Raw genomic sequence first — 21,950 nt, 5'->3', positions numbered from 1 at the left:
GGAATCTAAGCAAAGCAGAAGGAAATAAGAGTGATTGTGGTGAATAGCTGATCACATGATGCTTCTTTTGGTATTCATTTTCTCACAGAAGCTTATTGCAAAACCTTGTACACTTATCAAAATAAAACTGTGTATAGCTTTGAATGTAGGAGACAAGAGGGTTACTTATATTTTCAAAACAAATTCAAATCAGAGGTGACAAATGATTGTTGGGTACAGTATTAAAGTGAAGAAACAATGTCATTAATTAACATCACTTTATTAAGGAGATGGTATTTCATATGCAGTTAATGTGATGGAAAAAAATAATAAGATCTTTGAACAGTCTTGAAATTATGACATAAAAGTGTTTAAAAGAAAATGTACAATATGTTGGTCACAATTTGTATGTCACTCTGTAACCTAGCACAATCACAATAATCTTTCATTTTCTAGCTACGCTTTAGAAACATACATGACACAGTAACATCAGTATAAATTGTTATGAAGTAAAATCGTTCATGTGTACTTGTATTGTTGCATATAAATAGACATACATTTTCAACAGGATACAAAATTGTTGTTTAAAAAGCAATGCAGACTAGCAAAGCAAACAATGGGAACACAGAGTCCACTTAAATGAAATATTGTCTAGTGGCGCTAACATAGCACAGACACTACTAATGATTTTAGTCAGTCAAGTAGACTGACCTAGTGCTGTCATTAGCCTTTGACATTCTCTGACACTAATGATAAACAACCATTTCGACTGACGGCAAAGCATCTTTAAACATAAAACACCTTTTCTTCAAACATTAACATTTTGATCTGTGCCCTCATTGTGGAACTCTGACTTCCCTATATATTTGCGTAATCCAACAGCGTATTTAAATGTATTGCGTACAATACATCACTTATAGATTTGGAGGGAAAAGTAATTTACCATGTCTTACAAAATTTCATTCAAAACATAGTTAGGCATGTATAGCATTGTATAACATTAAGCAGTAATATAAACTAAATTATAGGTAGGAGACGATCCTTTATTTCAGTTGAAAGTATGCAGATAGAACAGATCATTAACTCAGAAACTAGAGTTAAATGATTTGTTTCAATTAGAGTATGAATTCACAATATAAAATATAGTCTCAGTTTGAACAGTTCTTGGATGAACACATTCAGACAGACTCTAGGATAGTAAAGTGGGAGTGGATGATATGGTAACTTAATCTGATACTTTAAGAGGTTTCCCTAAGTTTTATGAGCTTTATAACAATAATGTTAAGCCTTTCATGTACACTAACGGCCTTAGAGAAGTTAGATAGTATCAACTGATGTAGATGGTGAGCAACAATGCACAACCTGTGGCCTGCCACCAGAATTTTACCTGTGTGTCAAGGTGAACAGGATCAATAAGCTGTTTATCTGAGTGAAATGAACAAAATTCATCAATAGTATTCACCTGTGTAAAAACAATCATCAAAAACAACTCATCTGCAATTGAGAAATAAAATCATCAATCAATCCAGTATTTGGACAGACAGATATAGCCGCCCCCAGCAAAAGGGCATTAGGCTGGCACATCCACTTGCAACCATCCACCCTCTCCCACCCACCAACACTCATTCCATCAGCATTCCTCTGCTCCTCCCATAGGATTTATACTAGGAATCAACAATACTTATGTCACAACTGAAGGGAGATAGCGCTGTTGCTTGGTGAAGAAATTGAGTATTACGACAGGATTCAATGAAAGGTTCTGAGGATGTTGTTTATAAAATAACTTGCACCTCAACTGCTTGCTACCTACTAGCAATCACTCATCTGGAGAATGTGGTATTCTACATCTTTTTGTTCCAACAACTTGTTTCCCATCTGTTTTCACAAAGATTGTTCATGTAGTTGACTGATTATGTGAGATAAAAAGAGGTAAAAACAATGACTGCAGATGCTGGAAAGCAAATACTGGATTAGTGGTGCTGGAAGAGCACAGCAGTTCAGGCAGCATCCAACGAGCAGCGAAATCGACGTTTCGGGCAAAAGATATGTGAGAAACAGTGTTGGCTGGATTTGATTGTGTGATGGGTAGAGTCAACAACAGAGTAGTGGAGTATGAAAAAACACAAAGAAAAACTGAATACAGTACTTGAGAAGCACTCAAAGCAAACTGATCCTAGCCAGGTGATCAGGTTGGTCCATTGCTGTGTGCAGGGAAAGGAGTTTTGGGGTAGAGGCATCTGAGATTTTTACTAGATAGGTTCGAAGAAAATAAACCATTTTTTTGAGGATGCTGTTATGAATCATGCTCCCAGGTGACTTTATGGGATTCTTAACAATTGCCTCAATCCTCTATCTACTCCAGAGGGGAGTTGCCTTTGTGATACAATATCCTGCAGGTCAAATGTAAAGAGGAAGAGAAGCTCTGCATAGAGGAAAAGGCAGGGGTCAGCCTAATTAGGTCCTGAGCAATCAGACAGTGCTGCCTATCTTATGTGCAGAGGGTTCCTCTTGAGCTGAATGCTTTTCATCTACAGTGCTCAGGTTTACTCACCTGGGGAGCAGGAAGAGCAGTGGCATATTAGCAAGGTTACTCTGTACTGATAAACCAGATTTCAAGGCCTGTCGGGTGGTGGAATTTGAATTCAATAAAAGTCTGGTTTAAGAACCCAACTGGTTCACTAATGCTTTGTATGGAAGAAAATCTCTCATTCTTACCTGGTCTCACCTAATATTACTTCAGACCAACTGCAGTATATTGACTCTTTCTGGTCCTCTGGGAAATTAGGGACGGGCAATAAATACCTGCAATACTCTCATCCTATGAATGACAAAAGGTCTGTGGTTTCTTATTGAGAGCAAGAAGGAAAGATCCTGGGAAGCAGCTTACTTTCAAGAACAACCTTGAAAAAGGCTCACATCAAACCACTGAATTTGCAATGTGAGCCATTCCGTCCATCCAGTCTATGCTGGTATTAATGCTCCAATTGAACCTCTACCCGTTTTTCAACAGTTAAACCGACCATCGTAGCTCTCCATTCCCTTCTTCCTCATTTACTTATCTAACACCATCTTCAATCTCTCTCAATCTATTTGCTTTACTTGTTCACTCATTCTCTCAGCAAATTTCTTCAGCATGATTGCAACCTTAGAATCAATAAATCCATCCAATCTCTAAGACAATCAGCAAAACACAGCAGATAGTTTAATATCCTATAACGTCGAACCTAAGAAGTAATAGTCTTTAATTTGCACACCTAAATTTTGATGCCCCTACCAGTTCCAGTTGCTGCTTCTTCCTGCTCATAGCTGCAGAAAAAAAAATGGGAGACAGATAAAAAGGAAGATTAAGAAAGTTAAATAAATAAGAGAAAAGACATAAAGTCATAGGGAAAGAGAGAGAGAATTGGTGGAGGGTCAGAAAGGATGATTTTAACTCCTAGTGGAAACAGCCAATAATCCCATGTTGGAATTAAATGTACTTAAACTTTTTTAATTGAGCTATTTTATTGCTAAAGGTTATTGGGCAGAATTCTGGCACTTGCATTCTGACAGGGATTTAAAATAATAGAAAATCAACATCACCAACCCGCTTGTCCACTTTACAGTAAGTCAGAATGGCAAGTACAGAGGACTTTAAAGTACATAATCCTACAGTGATATTGGCAGGCTAATATGGTCTGAGGAGATCATAGTGGAGACAAAGCAAAATGAGACCGGAGCATTACAACAAAATTAAAAAGGTTTCTGGATCCACTCAGCCAGACCCAGAATCTAAGAAGCTTGCAAATGCCAAGAGGACTAATTTGAGCTGCACAATTACACTCATCATTAATGGCTGATAGTAGATTGCAGGAGTTGGTTAATATAGTTTGAATGAAAGGATAGTTTAGATTTTCTTATAGATACACTACCCCTATCACTAAAACATTTAAACTTGTTTTTTTTCTGCACATCAGGTGCTTCTTTTGCTATGATTCTTGCCAATCTGCTGACAAAATATCAAATAAATGAGACAGTTAATGTGATGAAGCTAAACCTCTTTCCTAAAGTTCCCTTTTCTTTTTGTTTGACAATTGAATTTATAGTTACTCAGCAAGTGTTATGTTGCTGGGTTCTGAATGCTGCTTTTTAAAAAAAAACTATTACACTAAAAATAATATCATCACAAGTTCCCACAGTATAATAAATTTTCAATTTTTGTATTTAGTTTTTTAAAAAAAATAATTTCAATATTAAGCATTGCCTAACACTTCAGTGCTGCAAACATTTGTAAACTCTGAATGATGGCAATTCTACAGAAAAGTAAATTGTAGGTATCTTTTCATAAGTAAATTGGCAGATTCTTTTTCTAAGCAAATCACTTTTCAGAATCTGCTATTTGACCTTGTGATGAAGGTAATCCTTGGCTTTTCACCTTCCCCTGACATGGGAAGATATGAATTTCACTCAATCTGATAGCATTGTTGAGTTTAGGAATTCAACATGTGAAGAGTCACAGGAGCAATTCCAGCTGTCAATCTTTGGAGACCAGTGCACTGCACTAGTTCCTCACCTTATTTCAATCTTATTTTCAAATCAAATGTGTTCAATATCTTAATTCATAGAAAGTGCATTATTTGAAACTTGTAGGTGAGATTTCAATTTAATTTTACACTAAAGCCTCTTCGGCCACAATTAGATAGGATAACGTCTTTAGCATACATACATTTTTATGTAAATTCTTGGCAAATTACTTAGAATGTTAGTAAGTGTACAGTAGATACAGGTGGAAACCTATTGATTTGGCAGCAGTATGCATTTTTATTCATCAATAAATCTAATCAGAAGAATGTAGTTTAAAGTGCATATGCTATGTACCCATTTTGGACTGGGAAGTTTATGACCCAAACCTAATATATACATTCATATTCCAGCTTTACACCATATATAAAACCACATTTATCATTCTAAATTGATGTTTTCACTGATTAGTTCCCATTACTGAACAGTTCTCAATACAACATTGTTACAAATGTAACGTTGTACTTGAAGGTGCTGCTGTTTATAATTTCAATTGTAAAATAGTTTTTTTTCTAAAATGCTTAATCAATCACATAACAGTACATACAATTCAATTAATGAATCAACAAGTTATGAGGACTTCAAACACAAAGATGTTGAAAGTAATACCAGCTAATACAAGTCAAGATGTTGTGTGGGTTAAAACCTTTATTCTAATGTTGCAGCACAGGGCTTCAAGTGAACTGGAAAGCCAAATGTTTCCTCATGCTGCTTCACTGCATTAAGTATATGTTCCTATAACTGTGACAATATTGCATAATTTTAAAAATTATGTTCTTGAAATTTCTTTATTCTTTTCAAACAGGAATTTAATTTTACATATGCACTGAGAGCCTGACTTATTCCTATTTTCAGTGTGTGTAGAAGTTCCAACTCGACATGTGTCTTCCGCAGGTATTTTCAACACTAATGACCAATATAGTAAATCAGGGGTGTCCAAGCATTTCGTCTTTACAAGCTGCTTAAACTAGTACCATGGAAAATTGGCAGTCATATGTCAGCCTAGAGTTTCTTTCTTGGGCCACACACAGGAAGTTGCAACCAAAAGCAATGCCTGAAATTACATCCATTTTGCTGATGTCAATTTACAAATATTTCCAATTTCATTAGAGTAAACTGAAACTTAAAATTGGTGTAAGTTCATATAAGTCAGCAATAATATACAGGTCTCATTAAAACAAAATAGACCCACACCAGCATATGTCTTTAATACATAGAACAGAAAAGTACAGCACAGAACTGGCCCTTTGGCCCACGATGTTGTGCCGCGGTTTAATCCTAATGTCAAATATAATAACAACCTACGCACCCTTCAACTCAATGCTATCCATGTGCAAATCTTACAATTTAACATTCAACTTATTCAACATGACTGATGCACATGTGGATGCCTTGGGAAGAATTATAATTTTTAATGTGGCTGATGCCATTAAAAATGTACTGGAAGAAACAGAAATAACAAAGCATATCTGACAAGGAAATGATTTTTAAAAGAATGCCCAAAACTTGTAATTAAAAAAAAAACTGAGAATTGACATTTTTTGTTTCACCTGAAACTCTGGCCACAATGTTTGTAGATGCACAACAACTCCCAGTCAATTGCAACTACAGGATACACAGATTTTAGAATTCAGTGTATAGCCAATTTGGGAGTTTGATGGATGACTTAAAAGATCAGGTAATCATAAGAACATTGTAGTTTTGCAGGGAACTCAATTATGCCCAAACTTCGGCAATTCTTTCAGTCCTGAAATTTCTTTGAGCTCAAAACATGGGACAAATGCAAAGGAAAATCCAGGTCATAAAATTATCATCTATGCTCCATTATTTTGCATGTATCTTAAATTGCTTTATGGTTTAGAATTAAATCAACAAGAAAACAACAGCAGCAGGAAGTGTTTTACAAATTTCTCTGACAAAATTCAAATTAGGCAAACCAATGTAGATGAAATGTAAATAAAAATAGAACTATGTTGCCTGGGCTTTAAAGGGCCAATTTGCCTGGTGCCCCATATTGACTCTGACAATAAGCTTGCATTTGTCTTCAGCATGGCTTTCCATTCCGATTCATGAGATTAACATATGGTTTCACTGTAGTACTGTGGCAAATGGAGTAATCCAGTCACTCGTAGGAAATTTACAATGATAGCAGACATCAAGATTATACACAAGAACCGTAACACCTATTTCTCATATTTAATTTTTGCTTCAAGTAGACTTAAATCAAGCAGTACTAGTAAAAACAAAGAACTGCAGATACTGGAGATCTGAGTTCCAAAGAACACTCATATTGAACTCGAAATGGTAATTCTGTTGCTCTTTCCACAGATGCTGCCAGATCTGTTGAATTTCACCAGCACTTTTTGTTTTTATTTCAGGAATAATAGTTCAAAGCCAATTCTATGTTTAGACCACAGATTAGATATTCCACTCTGCAGCCAGTGGACGTATTCAATTTAGTGTGCTTTGAGCCTAATGAATCTGCCAGTTTCAGATTTATTGAAATGTTTGTGGTGATCTCCCAGCAATGTCTCTGATTGCACATTTCAGGATGAATACAGGAGAAGAAAAAGCACTGCAAGCAGTTTGGCCGGTTGCGAGCGGCTGAAATAAAATTTTCCTCTCAACTTATTTTTAAATTTCCCGCATTGCATTGTTAACGTCACTGTTCTGCAATGCACTGGCTTAATGAGCAAAAAGGTCAGATCATGTGTTTTGATCATTAACGTTTATATGTATATATTTGTCCAAATGCTGAGGTGTGAGTCAACTTTTGAGTCTCAGATTGGTCCCCTTCCACATTTCCCATGCCTACTTGTCCAAAATTCCCAAAGAATGGGCAATAAATTATTAGAAAATTGAAATTTATGAGTTGAAACGTTCTGCAAATTTTACAATGCACTGAAGAAAGGAATATGGAAAAACTTACGGTTTATCACATACAAAGGGTCATATCACAAGTCCACGTTGCCATCAAGAAAATTTAGATGTGCGCTACCCACAATTACTGATACAAACATCATGTATCAGCAGCGCAGACCTATAAAATTACCCCTGCAGACTTAAGCACCAAATCATTTAATATATTTATATATATATCTATATAATATATGGATTGTATTAGTTATTTTGGAAATATACACATAGCCTAAACTCTATATATAAACATTAGTTTATATTGATAAATAATTATAAATATAAACTAATAGAAATGGATTGCAATTTTGTTTATTAGATTTGTCTATTAAATAACAAAGGAATTTGAACAATATAAATAAATAACCAATTTGATTAATCAATGTGCAATCCAATACTACGAACTTACTACGAATATTTTTATTCTAGATAAAAAGCATAGCAATTGTTTTTGACACCTTGTACCCCATAATCATTCACTTTATAAAAAACATAAACAGTAAAGTCAAATAGAGCAGGATATAGTAACAAAGCAATATTAAATAGCCATATAATCCTTTGTGCTAAATGATTGTGTCTAGCATGTCTTCAGTTTCAACTCAGTTACAAGGATTGGCTTTTATCTGCCACATACACAGCTTTATTCTTGGGCCTGTTTTTGAACCCATAACATTAGGCAATATAACAAACTTTAGAGCTACTGGTAGATAGTGTTATCTTAGGTTAACCCATCATTTTCCATTTATGATGCCCAAATGCTGATGCAACGCTCCTCCAGAATACAGTCGCTTTACCTTTAGATTGGCTTCCATTTTGCAGCTTGAAGCATCTAGACTGAACCTCCTTTTTTGCTGCTTGGTAATATATTTTTCCTTTTCATTTTGCTATTGCTCTTTAAAGTTGCAGGACATTGTGACGTTATTTGATCAGCAGTCTTTGCTCCCGCCATCTCCTTGTCTTTTATAGAAAGCTCTGAAGTTCTTTCTTTGGGTTTTCTTCCTCTCTTCTTCCCAGTTGTGCTTTTCTTCCTCTCTGATTTTGTAACCTTCAGCTCCCTTTTGTTTCTTGCAGGTATTTCTGCAGAGGCCCTAAACCAGTTCTGTTAAAGGACATTTTAATCTTTAAGAGTTGATTGTGTTTTGAAGTTTGGGAAAACTGCACAGCATAATTGTCACTATTTTTAAGATAAAACATGAAGTATTAGCGTAGAATGTGCATTTCTATTGCATATTTTTGTTTTATATAAAGTAAACTTGTGAAAATTCAAATTCCTCTACTTTCTTCCCAACATTCCTCACCTTCCTCCGACTTAGACTAACTACAAATGGGAGCAGGAAGGGAGTCCCCTCTCAAATATTCACTAGTATCCTTTTGGAAAAAGGAAACACGTAGCATTATTCCAGCACAACATTCTCCCCAATTTTCTTGTCTTTTGATGTAAAGTGCTTGGTTTTTACTCAGCATCTCTCTACATCTGCACAATTCAAACTGATACCTCCACACTGTTAGTGCACATGCTGATGCTGCAACAGTTCAATTCAGATAGTTTAAATCAACCTTTTCAAATGGTATAATACACCTCTGGAGCAGGTGGGACTTGAAAACTATTACTTTGCCTAGTTAAATGCTAAGAAGATAGACATTTTAAATCAATTTCAACAGTGCAGCACGCCTAGAATAGATGGGATCATAGCATGGACCTACAGAGAGGTACATAGACTCCAACTGCATCACAAGACCACTCAAAGTCCAATTCAAGAATGGAAGATTAATTAGCAAGAACTGTACAAACAATCCATACACAAACAACTCAGAGACTCTACCAAATGAATTTTCATGTATGGAAAATATTATAATAATAATTGCTCATTTCAAAGTATTTACCTATCAATTGAGATTAGCATGAAAAATTATTTTGCCATGTCCCGTTAATTAGAATTGAACATTTCAAGGGTCCGGTTATAGCAACCAAACCAGTTAGGTTTTCTGCCTAGAATAATATAGGATTATTTTTTAAATTATATAGCAGTACTTTGGTTGTTTTGGACATTCATCTTCCTAATATTCTGTATGTACTAGCCTATAATTAACTGTTTGGTCAACTTCAAAGCCACAGTATTAGAGTGGATGAAAGCAACTGCAGTTGGGTAATTATTCTACTCTACGAGGCTGCATTTTTCCCTTCTCTCTCATATAATTGGATGTTCTTTGCAGAATGCCAAAAAAAGGTCAAGTGTGCTGCAGATTAGCAGCAAATGTGCTGTTGTTTTTACTGTCATACACTTTCATTCAAAATCCTTTTCCTGTAATGGTGACTTTGATATTTTGAAAAGCATACAAAAAAAGCAGGGGCAATTGTTACACTAATAATGAAAGTAGCAATTCTTTTCAATGATTTTCTTGTTTTAAGACCTTTTTTGAAATGATGTTAGCTTACCTCAGAGTGAGAGTTGTTGATGTGGTACTTAACTCCACTTTCTGAGCTAAATTCCTTCTGACAAATCAAACATCTGTATTTCCCAACTAGATGCTCACCCTGTCATAAAACAGTATATCATTAAATCTCATGTATTTACAACTCAGGAGTGGCTGCATTTATGAGGCAATTTCCTAACTTTGCATTGTTGGCAAATATTGTGCATTCAAATTTCTAATATGTTCTCTCTGTTGGCAAGATTCACCACTGGCAACATGAATTCAGAAAGTTAACTATGTAATTTGCATACAAAACTGCAATATCATATATTGTGCTTCTTTGTGCAGTCCAATACAAATATATTTGTATTGTCTGCTTACACAGGAAATGTTCCAAAGTGATTCAGAGGTGAAAACAGATCCCATAGTAAGAGGCAACAGACAGTTCAGCATTACAATGGTACAAAAGGGCACAGAATTCAGCTCCCAAACTGGCAAGTTTTGTTTTCAGTGGTAGCCACATAAAAAGCACAATAAAAGCATGCATGTCTCAAACACTGTCACATTAATATGGAATTACTTAATGTAGAATATGGAATTAAATGTGCATTCTTTGAAAGGCAAATGATGTAATTGTTTGAAAAAGAGTAATATTAAGAAATGTGGACAGGAGTAGACCAGTAAATTTAGACTAGGTATAGATCATGCACAGAAAATTACTGGTATAGGTTTCTTAGACTAAATGGCCTGTTTCTGTACAGTGATACATTGCACAATTTTATGAGTGGCCCGAGACTTTAGGAGCACCAGCTGATCTTAAAACTAAAAGGTTAACAAGCTATGTGAATACTGCCCATGTGTTTGTCAGGGAGATATGACCTGAATGGAACATACTGCTCACACTATTTGTGAGCAAAAGTTGAAGAAGCTGCTCAGGTTGCACATCACTGCCATCTATTGGTTGTCTGCAGAGTGACATGCAGGGATTCGTCAGTCAACTAGTATTCAGCATGTGAAGTGAGGATGTGAATTAGGGAGCAATGCGAAAATAATAGTTTAAATTAATAAGAATATTTATGTCCTTAATAATTGTTAATTTATTTTGAATCCAATTAGATTCAGGATTAGCTACTGAGTTCAAAAAATACTCCCATGAGGGAGCATAACCCTGTTGGAAACATTTGCTGGAATCAAACTCAGATCCCTGGCACTGTGAGGCAGCAGTGCTAACCACTGAGCCACTGTGCCACCCCATAGTTGTGGTCATGCAGAATTACAGGAGAACTTCCTTTCCAACAGTACGTAGGTTAGATTGATTCCACAATACTGCATATGGCACCCAAGTCTGCAAGAAGGCATGGACAGACTGCAACTTGAAAATATCCCTTGATGTTCTTTGAGATTTTTAAAGTTTTAATTGTAATTTTCCAATTACTCCAATTTTAAAAGAATCAAAATATGAAAAATAATATATCAACATGATTCTCTGAAAACAGAAAATGCTGGAAAGAGCAGGTCTGCCAGCAGAAGACAAGAATTAATGTTTCTCATGGACACCTCGATTGAACTTACCAGCTCTAATCCAGGGCACCCAGTTCCAACAGAACTGCAAAGTATTTTCAACTTTTTCTGATTTAATTACAGGTTTACAGCATTGTCAGCATTTTGCCCTTTTGTCAGTCTGGGAGCTCCCTCACACATAGCCATTTGAACACACGATAATGTGAACTGCCTCTGGAGATTGGCAAGAGTCTCTGAAGTTTAATGAGCGGGAGGGAGACTTGTTAAAATTAACTGGAAACTGTATTTTATTCTAAAAGTTCAAAATTTTACACAGGAAAGTGAAAACAACCTTCCTGAGGTTGACTTCTGCAGTGGTGCTGAAGTGGGTGGGCTGGCAACATTGTGCTGAGGGATTGCCAGCCTATTTCCCTCCTCGTGGCTGTCTTGGGGTAGGAAGGGTAGATGGGCCAATTAAAGTGCCCTCTGAAGGCCTTCTGCGACACTATTTAAATATTCTACTGAGACCAGAGCTTGGTTGATATGTGGAGGCAGCTTCATAGCAGCAGAGCAGGGACGCAGCGATTTTTCATTTAACTTTCACACCCTTGTGACCACGATTGCCACACTGTCACAGTGGTTCCATTCTACAATGCTGACCTAGCAACTGTGGCCACACCTTATTTTTAAAAACTGTAATATTCAAAGGGTATCTCAGTGTTGAGGTGCTCTCCTGGTTACCCATCTAGTACAGAGTGCCCACCTCTAAAGGTGAGGTTGCAAATATTCCAGCACTGGTCGACATCCTATTGGTTCACTGCCCTTAAAAGGGTAGGGCTACTTAACTGGTTGCCTCCTCCAAAACCACCTTCTTTATTCTGTCAGTGATTTTGTAGTTTCCAATGCACATTTCATCCTGGCAAAGGATCAGAACTGGGGACAAATGTGTACTGAATGGTCAGTCTTTGGAGACCATTCAATAATTTTTGCCACTGTCAGTCTCTTTTGTTTTTTAGGCTAGAAAGTATACAAGTGTATGTGTGTGAATATGCTTAAACAACTTGGTTACACAGTAGCCATTGGGTATTTTTGTGGGGGTTAGTTAGCTTAGTTGATTGCCTGACCTGTTTGCAATGCTATGTAACACGAACTGCAATGCAAGACTCAATCTTTTCCCTCACCTGAGGCATGGTGACCCTCAGGTTAAACCACTACCAGTCATCTCTGTCTAGTGAGAGAGCAGCTCTATGATCCAGTACAACTATGCCAACGTTATTTTATCTTTCCAACTTACCTTAGTACATGTTGCTAGATGCGCTTTCAATCCAGAAAAACTTGAGTAGATTGCTTCACAACGCTGTAAGACAAAATATACAAGTGAAAGACGTTTATTCACAACAAACACAGCAAGTAGAGGCAAAACACAGAGGCAGAGTGAAGCAGTAAGTAGGTGAGGCAGTAAGTATAAGGACTGATTAGGGATAGTCAACATGGCTTTGTGCGTGGGAAATCATGTCTCACAAACTTGACTGAGTTTTTTGAAGAAATAACAAAGATGAGGACAGAGCAGTAGTCATGATCCATATGGACTTCAGTAAGGTATTTGACAAAGTTCCTCATGGGAGACTGGTTGGCAAGGTTAGATCTCATGGTATACAGGGAGAATTAATTGGATTTGGAAGCAGAACTGTCTCAAAGGTAGAAGACAGAGGGTGCTTTTCAGACTGGAGGGCTGGGACCAGTGTTGTGTGGCAAGGATTGGTGCTGGATCCACTAATTTTTGTCATTTATATAAATGATTTGGATGTGAGCATAAGAGGTATAGTGAGTAAGTTTGCAGATGACACCAAAATAGTGGACAGCAAAGGACGTTACCTCAGAGTACAACGGGATCTTGATCACATAAGCCAATGGGCTGAGACGTGGCAGATGGAGTTTAATTTAGATAAATGTGAGGTTCTGCATTTTGGGAAAGCTAATCTTAGCAGGACTTATACACTTAATGGTAAGGTCCTAGGGAGTGTTGCTGAACAAAGGGACTTGAATTGCAGGTTCATAGCTCCTTGAAAGTGGAGTCGCAGGTAGATAGGATAGTAAAGTTGGCATTTGGCATGCTTTCCTTTATTGGTCAGAGCATTGAGTATAGGAGTTGGGAGGTCATGCTGTGGCTGTACAGGACATTGGTTCAGCTACTTTTGGAATATTGCGTGCAGTTCTGGTCTCTTTCCTATCGGAAGGACGTTGTGAAACTTTTAAGGGTTCAGAAAACATTTACAATGATGTTGCTTAGAATGGAGGGTTTGAGCTATAGGGAGAGGCTGAATAGGCTGGGGCTGTTTTCCCTGGAGCATTGCAGGCTGAGGGTTGACTTTATAGAAGTTTAGAAAATCATGAGCAGCATGGATAGGATGAATAGCCATGGTTATTTCCCCAAGGTAGGGGATTCCAAAACTAAAGGGCACAGGTTTAATGTGAAAGGGGAAAGATTTAAAAGGGACCTAAGGGGCAACTTTTTCAGAGGGTGGTGCGTGTATGGGGTGAGTTGCCAGAAGAAATGGTGAAGGCTGGTACAATTACAGGCATCTGTTTGGGTTTATGAATAGGAAGGGTTTAGAGAGATATGGGCCAAGGAATGGTAAATGGTACTAGATTAGATTAGGATATCTGGTCAGCATGAACAAGTTGGACCGAAGGGTCTGCTTACATGCTGTATATCTCTATGACTCTCTGACTGCAAAATCATTTCTAATAGTGAAGGAGAAAATGGTTTTTCCTATCTGGCAGTACAATATCCTTCATAATTTTGTACACCTCAATCTGGTGCCCCCTCAGCCATCTTTGCTCTAAGGGGAAAAAACAGTCTATTTACCTTCTCTTCATAGCTGATTCACACCAGCTCAGGCAACATCCCACTGAATCTCCTCTGCACTGTCTCTAGTACAAACCCATCCTTTAGTGATCAGAACTGCACATAGTACTTCAGCTGTATTCTAACTAACCCTCTACTCTCATATTCAATGTCTTTACAAGTAAAGGCAAGTATCCTAAATACTTTCTTAGCCTCCTTATCCACCTGTCCTGTTGCCTTCAAGAATCTGTGAATTTGCATACCAATGTCCCTCTGATCCTCCACACTTCCTAAGGTCCACCTTTCATTATGTACTCATTCACCTTGTTAGTCCCTCAAAATGTATCACCTCACAATTTACAAGATTCCATTCCATGAAATTCCTTAGCTCTGCTCACAACTACACTTGGAACCCTGCCAGCCAAACCTTTGATCAGCCCTGATTTATGCTGCCTGTTAACCCCAACCTGACTCTGCCAGAAATAATTCGCCCCTCACAACCCCAGCTGCCATCTGACTGCTCCCAAGCACAATACCCCTCAGAAGCCAGCCTGACAGGTGTTTGTCTGTGTGTGTGTGTGCGTGTGTGTGCGTATGTGTATGTGTTGTGGGAGGGTGGTAAGGAAAGCAGGATGATCATGTTAGTGGTACTGGAATGAGTAATGGGTCATTATTATTGGGGGCATGGGGATGTGTGAGGGTTATGACATTCATGTGGTGGTGAGGTGGCTGTTCATATTGAACAAAAAAATGCCAGCAATGGGATAATGAAGAATCATAGAATATGGAACAAAGGTGTGGTTTGATTCCCCTGATTATCCTGCAGCATGAGGGAACCGATAGATCTCCGGTGGGCTCTGTATTTGGGAATCAATTGTGATTGAGCCAGGGGTTGAGATATATGGAGCTCAATCCTCACATAAAAAAAAGGGAGGAACTAAGAGTCAACTTGACAATGACAGTCTGACAGTGATTGCCACTCCTCAAACTAACATTTTCGTAATTATGAAAAATCTTTGGAGAGGAAGGCAGTGAAAGACTGTTTGTATTGGTTAGCAAATCATTAAGAATATGGAGCTCAAGATCATTAAGAGAAAAATTAAAGTTGAAGAGTCGTTAGAAAATAACATAATTTAATGTGATGTGTGGCATGCACCTGTTAAGAAGCACATCTCAAACTTCTGTTAATCATTACAACCACTGACACCACAATTATGTCATGACTTGCTGTCAGTCTATGAACAGCTGGACTTGGAATAAGATGGGCATGTTTGTTCTGATATAATGCGATAATTGCACTCCTGTGTGATCCCGTGTTATAAGAAAATTGTGTAATAGAAGCACCATTTAAACCAATGGGACCGGAATCACGTTAAAGCCAAGACAGGTAAGAAAGTTTGCATTCTAGAAACAATGATCTAAATTCTTGATTTGTGTTATAGCCAATTCATATTGAAGAACCACACGTTAAAGCAGAACTGACTGTAATAGTCTCCTGGTGAATAATGTACTTACCTTCTATACTTAATATATTGTTTCACCATTTCTTGCATATGATTGGTGTGTTTATGTTGAATGAAGAAGAACGTAGCACAAGTGACTAATGAGGTAGCAGCTATTGGAGAATTTTAATCTTCCCAGTGAATGTGAACGGTACAGGCAGGGAGTTCCAATTTCAGTTGAGGGGTTTGCATCAAATTGTCAAAGTATTCAAATGCACAGCCATTTTAACTAGTTTGAAATCAGCCATGGCAAGTCCAAATAACAAAGAGAAATAGGGGCTTAATTTAAATGGCAAAATCTTGTCCCCGCTATGTACTAAAGTCAAACCTATCATTTTGACTCTGGCTAATTAAAAGTTGTCCAGTCTCAGACATGGAAAAGAGAGGGTGCTGAATCTTACCAGAAATCAGCCAAGTGTAATTTTTGGTAAGTTTCGTGGAGGCTTTCTTTCTTGTTGTGGTCCTGTTTGCTGAGCTGGGAATTTGTGTTGCAGACGTTTCGTCCCCTGTCTAGGTGACATCCTCAGTGCTTGGGAGCCTCCTGTGAAGCGCTTCTGTGATCTTTCCTCTGGCATTTATAGTGATTTGTATCTGCCGCTTCCGGTTGTCAGTTCCAGCTGTCCGCTGCAGTGGCCAGTATATTGGGTCCAGGTCGATGTGCTTGTTGATTGAATCAGTGGATGAGTGCCACGTCTCTAGGAATTCCTTGGCTGTTCTCTGTTTGGCTTGCCGTATAATAGTAAAGTTGTCCCAGTCGAACTCATGCTTATCATCTGCGTGTGTGGCTACTAAGGATAGCTGGTCATGTCGTTTCGAGGCTAGTTGGTGTTCATGGATGCAGATCGTTAGCTGTCTTCCTGTTTGTCCTATCTGCAACACAAATTCCCAGCTCGGCGAACAGAACCACAACAACGAGCACCCGAGCTACAAATCTTCTCTCAAACTTTGGGCTTTCTTTCTGTGAGCTCTGACAGGGTTTTTCATGCTAACTTTACAAACTCGACTCATTTCCTACACACACAATTACGTGTGGCCTACTTGTCACATTTTCCCATTCACCATAGGAAAAAATATTGGCCATTGTTGGGATCTCCCAGTTGTCTGGGTGCAGGTACCCATCTTTAAGACTCAATCATGCATGTGATCAAACACTGGCAGTAAACTGTTCATGTTATTTGCCCAAAAATGTCAGACAGAGAGCAATTGGCACTTGCTTTATGCTGGAGACCTGGATGCCCTCTTGGACAGAGTTGTATACAGTCACTACCCACAGAGTCGAGAATATGGTGTTGGGAAAGCACAGCAGGTCAGGTAGCATCTGAGGAGCAGGAGAATTGGCGTTTCAGGCATAAGCCCTTCATCAGGATGCCCAAAATGTCGATTCACCTGTTCCTCGAATGCTGCCTAATCTGCTTTTCCAGCACCACACTCTCAACTCTGATCTCCAGCATCTGCAGTCCTCACCTTTTGCCCACAGAGTGTATGCTGCTGAGATGTTGGTGACTGACGGAGATTCAAAGAGGCAAGCTGGAGTTGCCAGTTTACTATTCTGACTTCCAAGTTGGGAATGTTACTGTCAAGTATCTATCCAATATGGGGGACAGTGGGAAACTGCACATAAATGAGGTGAGATGATATAATATATGAAGATGTTAATACATGCTAATACATGCAAATAGACTCCTCCCCATTTACAAGTGAGAATCTCATCTTCCAGTTAAACACCTGTTGTAAAATGAAACGTTTTGCTCTTGACAATGGCAAGATCTTCAATGCTGATCTCAAGTAATCTTCCCAACTTCTTTCACCAATGCTCACATTATTGAGTGCTTGGGAAAACTGAGTGCCTGGAGTCAGCAGTTTAGCTCAGGATTGAGTACAATGTATATGCTGAACATAGGTTGTTGAAGCCTCAGAAAGTGTTCATGGAAGAAGCTGAAGATTGTAATAATGACACAGAGTTTCCAGCACTGTTAAGCTACAGGAAATTGATGATTATCAAAGACTGGATATCAGAGAAGCTGTCTAAAAGAACAAATCAGTTGACGAGTCAAGGGAGGTGATGGAGTGATATAGCTGATGTCACTGGTATTCATAACATGATTTGAACAACTTGCTCATACAGAGGATATATGTGACATGGATAATTTGAGCCAAGGTTCCATGCTGTAACTTCAACATATTTCAATGTATTGTTGGGGGACACTGACCCTATGCTCACTAATGATTCAACTAAGTGCCAACAGTTTTGTAAGGCAGAGCCATTGAAGACTATTGAGGTGATTATCATGAAGTGGAGGGATGCTGTGGTTAGTAATAGTCAAATAAGATTGTAACAAAGTGAAGGCAATCACAGCAAGAAAATAATGTAGTTACATGCTGCTTGACTGAGGTTGATGAGGTGGGATAATAGAGTTATAGAGTCATAGAGATGTACAGCATGGAAACAGACTCTTCGGTCCAACCTGTCCACGCCGACCAGATATCCCAACCCAATCTAGTCCCACCTGCCAGCACCTGGCCCATATCCCTCCAAACCCTTCCTATTTATATACCCATCCAAATGCCTCTTAAATGTTGCAATTGTACCAGCCTCCACCACATCCTCTGGCAGCTCATTCCATACACGCACCACACTCTGCATGAAAACATTGCCGCTTAGGTCTCTTTTATATCTTTCCCCTCTTGCCCTAAACCTATGCCCTCTAGTTCTGGACTCCCCGATTTCAGGGAAAAGACTTTGTCTATTTATCCTATCCATGCCCCTTATAATTTTGTAAATCTCTATAAGGTCACCCCTCAGTGATTTTGGTTAGGATCATTTTACAAATTCAGAAAGTATAGGAAGTCAAAGAAAGATTTGTACTGGCAGGTTCAAGAGAACTGGACAAGGATCTGGGAAGTGACAGTGCATTCAAGTACTTAGGACAGGAAAGGAGATTTGGTAGTTTTTTACAGGTATGGAGTGGGGGTCAGGGTGTGTATTTGAGCAGTAGGTTCACATGAACAGTATTGAAAGGGAGGAGATGAGTGCCTGGGAAAAGAAAACTATTCACATTGTCAACCAGCATGCAAGTCAGGGTTGGGTGGTCAGAAGTTTAACAAAAAGGAATCAAGGCAGGAGGACATGGGCCCTTGTTAGAAGTCAAGCTTGGAAATAGCATGAGTTTGGACAGGAATTTAATCTTTCACAATACTACATAAAATAAGTACTTTGGTGAAGATCTAAAACAAAATTCACAGCTGTGTTAACTTACGTTGTTAGGACAGCAAATCTGACCATTTTCTTTGACTTCATTTTTCCAGCTTTCAAGCTGTTTAGGGTTGAATGATGGTAGCCCAGGACGAGTGTATTTAAGCTACAAGAGAGAGACCTAGTAAGAGTCAGCTTCATAATTGGGTTCTCAAACAAACAATGTCTTGCCTATTTACTATACACACAAATTGTGATACTGTGATTAGGATTGCACCAGTTCTTAGCTGTTATTCTCTTGGATACCTTGCCAATGATTCTTTTTGTTCAATATTCTGATGTCATTTTTATTTGAAATGGGGAAATCAAAACCACACAAAGCAGAGCTCAGTCTGTGAATTAAAACATTTTGTACAAAGGACAGTTTAAACTGTGTATAATCAGATAGCCCTCTATGTAAGAACTATTTCTTTAAATATTTTCATTGCATGATAACTTTCATACAAGGTTAAAGACTTCTGCAGGAGTTACTGTATAATTACTGAGAAATCCTACCCTCCAGATCATATTATAAAATGCCAAAAACAAATGACAACACAATTTCAGCAAAATATCTTCAATTTTCTTCAAGTCACTTACATCGAAATAAATATTCCCTCACCCTCTTAATATCAGGGACTAAATCATCTTTATTTCTTCTTCTGGTCCAAAGTTTTGAAAGCTCATCCTCTGCAATTTCCTGGAGATGGAAAACTGCTACTTGTGCAGATCTTCGACGGATGCGGCCACTCGGAGTTTTCTCAAACAAATTCTCAAAGTCGTCTTCAGGTGATTTCTGATCAGAATCTTCAGTTGCCTAAACAATATTTTGTTGGAATTGTTATTATCAAAATGATGGGTAAAATATGTAAATTGTCCTTTTTTCCTTTCTGACAACACATGAATTGGTGCATTAAAACAAATGTTAATGAGTTCAATGTAATATTTAGAAACATGATCATTCCTTTGAATCAGGCAGTTGGGAATGAAGAAAAATGATGCAAATAATATCTTCAGAAAACTTTCTGTTCTTTATGACATGTAGTTACATGTGTCATCAGGGACTGAAGTGAGATATAATTTATAAATGAAAGAAGTGGAATTAAAACTGTGTTACCATACAAATAGTATATTTTCAATTGATTTTGTTGATTTTATTAATCTGCATATGTAGTTTGTTATAAGTTAAAGGGCTCCTACTCTTGCTTGCTTAGATTTTGGAGAAGAGACTTAAATGATAGAACTATTTATAGATAGTCAGGTTATTAAAAAAAACTTCACAATAATTTATGACTGAAATTTTTTGTCAAGTTAGATGTTCAAATTCACTCTTGCAGCCAAAGCTAGAATGTTAACATAAATGATATAATTGTATCCTGAGGTAGGGTTTGAGCCAATATATTCCTGATTCAAAAACAAGTGTACTACTAATTCAGTTAAGATGTAAAAAACATGCATTGATGATTCTGACATAAGAACAAGACTTTAACAATGTAAATTTAATACTGCCAACTTGATTGAGATTTTTGAAGAAATGACGAAGAAGATTAATCAAAGCAGAGCGGTGGTCGTTATCTATATGGACTTTAGTAAGGCATTTGACAAGGTTCCGCATGATGAACTGGTTATACCATATGGAATACAGGGAGAGCTAGCCACTTGGATACAAAATTTGCTTGAAGGTGGGAGACAAAGAGATGGCGGTGAAGGGTTGCTCTTTGGACTGGAAGCCTGTGACCAGTGGTGTGCCACAAGGGTAAGTGCTGGGTCCCCTGGTTTTAATAATTTATATAAATGATTTGGATGTGAATATAGGAAGTATTGTTAGTAAGTTTGTAGTTGACACTAAAATTGATAGTGAAGAAGGTTACCTCAAAATAAACAGGCACCTTGATCAGATGGGCAAATCGGCTGAGTAGTGGCAGATTTAATTTAGATACATTTGAGGTGCTGCATTTTGATAGGACGGGTCCTGGAGAGTGTTGCCAAGTGTTGGGGTGCAGGTTCATAGTTCCTTGAAAATGGAGTTGCAGGTAAACAGGGTGGTGTAGAAGGCTTGCCTTTATTGGTCAGTGCATTGAGTATGGGATTTGGGAGGTCATGCTGTGGCCATACACAACAATTGTTAGGGTGCTTTTGGAATATTGTATTCAATTCTGGTCAATTCTAGTCTCGCTGCTATAGGAAAGATGTTGTAAAACTTGTAAGGGTTCAGAAAAAATTTACAATGATGTTGCTTAGCTTGGAGGATTTGTGCTATAGGGAGAGGCTGAATAGGCTGGGGCTGTTTTCCCTGGAGCATCGGAGCTGAGGATTGACCTTATAGAAGTTTAGAAAATCATGAGCAGCATGGATAAGATGAATAGTTATGGTTATTTTCCCCAAGGTAGGGGATTCCAAAACTAGAGGGCATAGGTTTAAGGTGAAAGAGGATAGATTTAAAAGGGACCTAAAGGGCAATGTTTTCATGCCGAGAGTGATGTGTTGTTGGAATGAGCTGCCAGAGGAAGTGGTGGAGACTGGTACAATTACAACATTTAAAAGGCATCTGGATGTGTATTTGAATAGAAGGGGTTTAGAGGGATATGGGCCAAGTGTTGACAAATGGAACTAGATTAATTTAGATTATCTGATCAGCATGGATCAGTTGGACAGAAGGGTCTGTTTCTGTGCTGTACATCTCTATGAGTCTATGATAAATATAAAGGCTCCTTCATATTCTCGACATTGTTAGCTATACTTATGACAGTGTCCTACTCCCTGAATGAAAAGATGACATGTTCAAGCCCCTCTTAAGCACATCCACACCTGCCTAATTTCATTTTACACTCCGCTGTAGCACTGAAGGAGTGCCATATTATTGAGAATGCCACCTTTTAGATAAATTTTTAAGTTTTGCAATTCACGGTGCACTATTCAAAAAAGAGCAGGCAAGTTGACCAGCATTTACTACTTAACTAAATCAATAAAACAGATTATTCAGTTATTTATTTTATTC

General features: G+C 38.0%; 1 protein-coding gene across 6 annotated transcripts in view; it reads right to left on the bottom strand.

The window, feature by feature from the left end:
• Window positions 1-257: 257 nt before the first annotated feature.
• Window positions 258-21,950, bottom strand: part of znf512b (zinc finger protein 512B) — a 105,964-nt gene continuing 84,271 nt past the window's right edge. For 5 of the 6 annotated variants that reach the window (XM_072556658.1, XM_072556660.1, XM_072556663.1 and 2 more), the window contains 5 exons: window positions 19,575-19,769; window positions 18,978-19,079; window positions 12,665-12,727; window positions 9,893-9,991; window positions 258-8,554 (listed from right to left, as the gene is read on the bottom strand). In XM_072556658.1, coding sequence (XP_072412759.1) covers window positions 8,285-8,554; window positions 9,893-9,991; window positions 12,665-12,727; window positions 18,978-19,079; window positions 19,575-19,769 — 729 coding nt within the window. In that variant the 3' untranslated portion in view covers window positions 258-8,284. Of the gene's footprint in view, window positions 8,630-9,892; window positions 9,992-12,664; window positions 12,728-18,977; window positions 19,080-19,574; window positions 19,770-21,950 lie in introns of all 6 variants that reach the window. The other variant, XM_072556664.1, reaches the window with a different exon arrangement.

This window comes from Chiloscyllium punctatum, chromosome 37 (assembly GCF_047496795.1).
Source record: "Chiloscyllium punctatum isolate Juve2018m chromosome 37, sChiPun1.3, whole genome shotgun sequence".
Classification (NCBI taxonomy): domain Eukaryota; kingdom Metazoa; phylum Chordata; class Chondrichthyes; order Orectolobiformes; family Hemiscylliidae; genus Chiloscyllium; species Chiloscyllium punctatum.
Note: the sequence above shows the minus strand (reverse complement) of the source record. Positions and strands in the feature narration are given on the sequence as shown.